The following is a 6000-nucleotide window of genomic DNA, read 5'->3' as shown; positions in this document are numbered from 1 at the left end:
TTCTGCTCAAGACAATTATTCCAATATATGTAGTCAGTAAGAAGAAAATCAGAGTGTGCCGGATTTAATGAAAGAAGCCCATAGTTGGTGTTCAGACTGCATCCCATTCTGAGTTACTTTTTGAGGAGAACAAGTCATTTGAGAGTTTCCTGTTCCCTATAACGTCCCCAGGAACTTCTTAACTGGCTTGGTAATATATCTCCTAAGCCCTTAGCAGCTGCAAAATTGATTCACAAAGCTTGTTCTTTTTTCTGTGTGTGTGTTTTATAAAAGAAAACAAAATGTAAACCAGGTTGCGAAGCCCTGGTGACACAATCTGACAAGCAGGTAGAAACTTGGCCCACACGGTCTGTCCCCAGCCTGCAGGGACACAGCATGGCTTGGGGTACTGGTTCCATTCTACATTCCACGATGTTCCACAGAATCACTGTGCCAAATTTCCAAGTGGAAGCCATACACTGGGGGGCTCTGTGCAGGATGGAAGGAGGGTGCTGTGCTATCCTATTTCTTGTACACAGATCTCTGCTCCTTGGAGAAAGCACCTTTAAGAGGGTCAGAAATGTTATCTGAAATGCTAGTTTCTCTGGGGATGGACCTGGTTTGGGGGGAGGCTGTGCTGAACTGAGCATAGTGGAGAAAAACATGTGGCACATTTGCCTGAGTGAGACCTCATTACTGATGACAAACTCTAAAATCAGACCTTGACTCTCATCTGTTTACACAAGGATGGTACCCTGTTTTCAAGGTAAAACACTGCTGATATTCCCTAAACATCCCCTGAGAGGGGGAACTAGCTTGTTTTTGCCTAATACCTGTTTTGAAGTCCAGCAGAGTGTAAGGTGGCAAATCAATCACATTGGTGTGTGTGGTGTGTGTGAGGGGTGTGTATGGTGTGTGTATGATATGTGTGGTGTGTATGTGTGTGATGTGTATGTGGGGGGGTGGGGGGTGGGGGAGTGAGGGGAGGGGGCGGTGTGAGGGGAGGGAGGGGTGGGAGGGCCGGGGTCTCACAGCCACTGGTGGCCGAGTCCTTACCAGCGGGGCTGAGCAGGGCTCCGTGGCCTCTGGTGCAGGTGCAGCACACACAGGCTCCAGGGTGCATTTTACATTCTATCTGGCAGTTGCTGCCGGGGTTCAGCATGGCCAGTGATGCTCTTCATAACAGCCACACACAACTGCTGCTGCTGGGCTGTTTTGCTGATAAGAAACCACAAGCAGGGACTCTCAGGAGCCCAGGGCACCCAGCAGCCCTACTCTGGCCAAACAACAGGCAGAGGTGATGCACACTGGGCCATGTAAGGCCAAGGGTCCAGGTATACTTGAGGGGAAGGGAATAAGGACACACGTGTGACTTGGAAGGCCTGCTACCAGCTGAGGGACCCCCAGGGAGCACTGTGCCTCCACTCCTGTCAAGCGCCCCTCCAGGCAGCACTGCTTTTGCTCAGGCACAAAACAGGCCAGGATGTCTAGCCACCATTGGCATCCAGCTGCCAATGTTTTTCTTCCCTCCACCCACTTTTCTATTTCAGAAACAGTGGAATGTCCAACTTCGTGAATTCTGTTGCTTAACAGAAATTTGCTTTTAATGTCTAAATGTTCTAAAGACTAAAGTGGGGGCAGGGAAATGCAGGAAAAGCAGTGCTAGAAAAAAAAAAACCCACACAAAGTCCCTTGTGCTTCAAACATTCCTTACAACTTCACTGACCATAGGATCTTGTCTGAAATCTTGTGAAATGGTTAAGCCAAGAATGTCAGTTGTGAATATTTCTGCAGTGATTTCTTCTGGAAGTTCTTCTTCAAAGCAAATTTCTGAACCTAGCCAAACAGGAAAAGAAAACAAATGCCTTCATAATGATTAGGTTTCTAACTCAGAAGCATTTTCCAAAGATACAAGGAAATGGAACTAAACAAAAGTGAGAGGTGCTTTGTGCTATGGTTTGGCTTTGATTCCTTGAAAACCTCTGGGTGGAAACTGGTTACAACACCTCCTTTACAGTTTGGAGCATTGTTAACCAACCTCTGCAAACCACTGGAAAGCCTTAACTACATGGTCTCATTAACTCAACCGTTTCGAAGCACCTAGAAACACAACATAAATATACACCAATAGAGAGAGGTACGTTCTGAGATCCTAGATATGCAAGGAATGGAGTCGGGAGCTTTCAGGAGGAAGTGACTGACCAGACACTGGTGTCTAGAACTGCACAGGTTTAGGAGCACCATTTAACTTGAAACTGGGAATGGACAAGAAAAGGAAAGGGAGAAGGAAGTGCAGTGAGGCACCTTTGCTCCTGACTCCAGTCTCATCGATGGTGGCAGGCTCGGACCACCCCGGGGTCATCGGGACAGCATCCTGGCCTGTCCCAGAGACATTCAAGCAGGCCCAGGAGAGCTGTTTGGCTTCATTCCTCCTGAGCTTAAATTTGCAACCTAACTTCAGGTCCATTTTCCTCTCTCCAGTGGAGTAAAGGAAGGAGGTGGGAAATCCTCAGGTGGGAAAGGAGAGGAAGAGAATCTTTAAAAACTTGAAAGTTCTGGCAGCTTGAAGTCTGACTTGCATGTCTACCAAGTCATTATTCTCTATTCAAGTCTGTCTTGACAACACCTCTTCTGAAAGAGCATCTGACCTGTATCCTCTACTAGTGGCCCATATTCACCCCTGCAAGCTGGAGAGATGAAGACTGGGTCGGTGGAATAAAGGGAATCACAAGGCCAGAAGACAGAATGCAGCAACAAAAGCTTTCATCTCTTAGACAGAAGTGCCGCTGCTGGTCTTTCATAAGTTATTCATGTTGGGTTCCCGACAGGCTTGCTTTGTTGTGTGCATGGTGTTAAGAGAGTGGCCTGAACCAGTCAGGAGAAGTAAATGCACTTAAGTCGACAACAAATTAGTGAGCCACGCTACATGCCCAGACAGAGCCAGCCACATTACCTTTCACGGAGGAGGCTGCAGGCTCAGATTTCCACCCCTCAGGATTCAGCCCCAACAGCGTAGCAAAGCAGTCAGACATCTCCTCTTCTGTCATGTGCTCACCTAAGTATCATAAAGGAAAAAGGCGGCTGTTCAACTCTTGGAACCAAGCATAATGTCAGAGCTTAGTACCATCATGCTGAGGTCTTAAGGAGAATTATTCTACTATTTCCTTTACTTGAGACACAAAAACAATATAGAGAGTCCCATGTGACTGTCACAAATACTTCCTTATATGGTTATAAAATGGTACTCCAATCAGGGAAAATATGTTGGGGTTTGTGTGGAGAAATAAGACCACTTTCTGATAAAGTGTGTGCTCAGCTGCATTTCACGTTCCCTTACATTAGAACCACCAGTTTGACTAAGATGAAATTGTCACCTAGAGAGCAAGCTTGTCTTTCTCACATAAAATAATGAGGCAAATAGCAAGTAAAAATGAACATTTTTACTTTGGTCTGGTTTTATTTTACAAATGCATCCTATCTCTACTTTGGTCTGGTCTTATTTTACAAATGCATCCTATCTCATAATATCCCTGGCACTTTTATTCCCCTTTCACAAGTGAGGGCACTGAATCTTGCAGTTTCTGCCAAGGTGGAGCGTGAACTGCATTCTTCTGGTTCCCAGCTCAGCATCCTTTCCATTACCCCACATTTGCCAGCCTGGAGGATCAGTAAGCAGCACCCCTCCCAGTTAAAGCCCTGTCATGGTGCAGACGCCAGGGCTCTCCCCAGGCTCAGTTCTCTCCAGAGGGAATGGCCCACAATGTTATAATATCCCCATTTAAGTATTTACCTTTAGTTAGAAGCAGTTTTAGGAAATCCTCTCTTCGAATAACCTTCTTTCCTTTTGAATTGGTAAAACCAAGAATGTCAAAACTCTGCTGGATGCCCCTCATGGTGTTACCGAAAGGCGGCCTGTGATTGAGGTAGACTTTGAGGAAGTCTGGTAAGTTGATTTTGTCAATTAGCTTCCCAGTGTCCACATACTCACTATATCTGATTTCGTTAAACATATCATCAATCTAGGGAAGAGGTTTAAAAAAAATAAATAAAGACAAGGGTAAGTAGAAAAGACATTTTGATATGCTTCTAGAAATTGGAGTGTCACAGACAAATGTTTATAGTTAAACTAGAACATGACTGTTTGGTTGATTGTCTCCCCCAAGAAAGATATATTGAAATCTTAACCCCCAGTACGTCAGAATGTAACCTTATTTAGAAGTAAGGTCATGGCAGGTGCAGCTAGGATGGTGTCAGACTGGAGTAGGGTGGGCCTTTAATCCAGTATGACTGGTGTCCTTATAAAAAGAGGATAAAGACACACAGGGAGAAGATGGCAGAGGCAGAGACTGGAGTGATATAGTTTTAGCCAAAGACCATCAGGATTGCTGGTAACAACCAAGAAGTAAGAGAGGCAAGGAAGGGTTCTCCCCTACAGGTTTCACAGAGCATGGCCCTGCTGACAACCTGATTTTGGACATTTGTGAGAGAATAAATGTCTGTTGTTTGAAGCCCCCCAGTTTATAATGCTTTGTTTGGGCAGCCCTAATACAGTGTCTAATTTGTCAGTAATATTAACACTGGTATAAACACTGTTTCATTTTTATCACCTGTCACCCAAATATCTCACAGTGTATAAACTACTTCATTGCTTTGTGAAGCAAATACTAGTTCCATTTAAAAGTTAGAACTCACAAGAATTTAGAAATTAGTTTATATGAATAAGCAAATAATTCAGTGTGAAACTCAAATACAGGACCTATGGCCTAGTAAGTTTCTTAAGACTATCAACTGCACCATGATTCGTTTTTCCTTTATTTCTTCTCAATTTTTATTCTGCAATATTTTATGTATACAACAGAGTATATGTAACATATATGTAACTTATGTGGCATAATTTAAGAAATGAACACCTAAAAAGCCATCATGCATTAAAAATATCAGTGAAACTGACAAATCTTTAGCTACACTAACCAAGAAAAAAGAGAAAAAATTCAAATTAACAAAGTCAGGAATGAGAGAGAAGACACCAATGAGAGAGAATAACCTTACAGAGCTGAAAAAGAGTATTGCTACTATATGCCAACACATCAGATAACTTAAATGAAATGGACAGATTCCTAGAAAGCTACAAATGACCAAAAATGACTCAAGAAGAAGTAGAAAATCTGAATAGACCTATGTAACAAGAGATCAAATTAGTAATTTTTAAATTTCCACAAAGAAAAGCCAAGGACCAGATGACTTTACTGGTGAATTCTGCCAAATATTTAAAGAATAGCAATTCTCCACAAACTCTCCCAAAAACAAAAGGGAACACTTCCCAATTAATTCCATGAGAATTTCTGATTTGAAAATTCATTATCTGTGTATTTTCCAAATTTTCTAGAATGAACAAAAAGTGCTGACATGTTTGTGGATTCAAATGGACATGTGGTGCTGGTTAATGCAGGTTTTGTTTTCACATGGGACCCTTTATGTAACAGGCAAAACTCATGGAAGGGAGAAATATAAAAGCAAAATCAATCCTCGCTGCCATCAATCTGTCTCTGCAGAATTTTTGTATCATTCATGTTGCAGTTGACTGAAATCCAGAAACTTAAATTATGCCTGGCAAAGGGCTAGAAATGAGTAATTTACTTTAGTATCTACATTTTAAACTAATATGTCTCCCAATAAATTGCAGGGTTTAGAATTTTACAAGGAGAAAGAATAAGAGCCACAGAAAAGTGGGAAATATTTTTTTCTCCAGAACATGAACTCTACTTGAGTCTGTAGAAATAAATCAGGAAGTGAATCTACATTTTTACACAGTATTTATCAACAGGTAACCAATTTCTCCCTGTCCACTAAATAAAATTATTTATTTTATTTTTTATATTTCATATTTATTATTTTTTTATATTTTAAATATTATTTATTATTAATTTGTCCACTAACTACAAAAATTGAAAGAGCATCCATCTGAAGGAACCCCAAACATCAGCCTTTCTGGGCACCCTAGTGTCTTGGTCTGGCTCTGAG

General features: G+C 42.1%; 1 protein-coding gene across 7 annotated transcripts in view; it reads right to left on the bottom strand.

The window, feature by feature from the left end:
- Window positions 1-1083: 1083 nt before the first annotated feature.
- CFAP251 (cilia and flagella associated protein 251) overlaps window positions 1084-6000 on the bottom strand; it is a 62997-nt gene continuing 58080 nt past the window's right edge. For 3 of the 7 annotated variants that reach the window (XM_036929469.2, XM_057491460.1, XM_036929468.2), the window contains 3 exons: window positions 3770-3998; window positions 2933-3034; window positions 1086-1815 (listed from right to left, as the gene is read on the bottom strand). In XM_036929469.2, the coding sequence (XP_036785364.2) occupies window positions 1679-1815; window positions 2933-3034; window positions 3770-3998 (468 nt within the window). In that variant the 3' untranslated portion in view covers window positions 1086-1678. Of the gene's footprint in view, window positions 1816-2932; window positions 3035-3769; window positions 3999-6000 lie in introns of those variants that run through there. The other 4 variants (XM_057491459.1, XR_008993619.1, XM_057491462.1 and 1 more) reach the window with 4 other exon arrangements.

Source organism: Manis pentadactyla, chromosome 14 (assembly GCF_030020395.1).
Source record: "Manis pentadactyla isolate mManPen7 chromosome 14, mManPen7.hap1, whole genome shotgun sequence".
Taxonomy (NCBI): domain Eukaryota; kingdom Metazoa; phylum Chordata; class Mammalia; order Pholidota; family Manidae; genus Manis; species Manis pentadactyla.
This window is presented reverse-complemented; position numbering and strand designations above follow the sequence as displayed.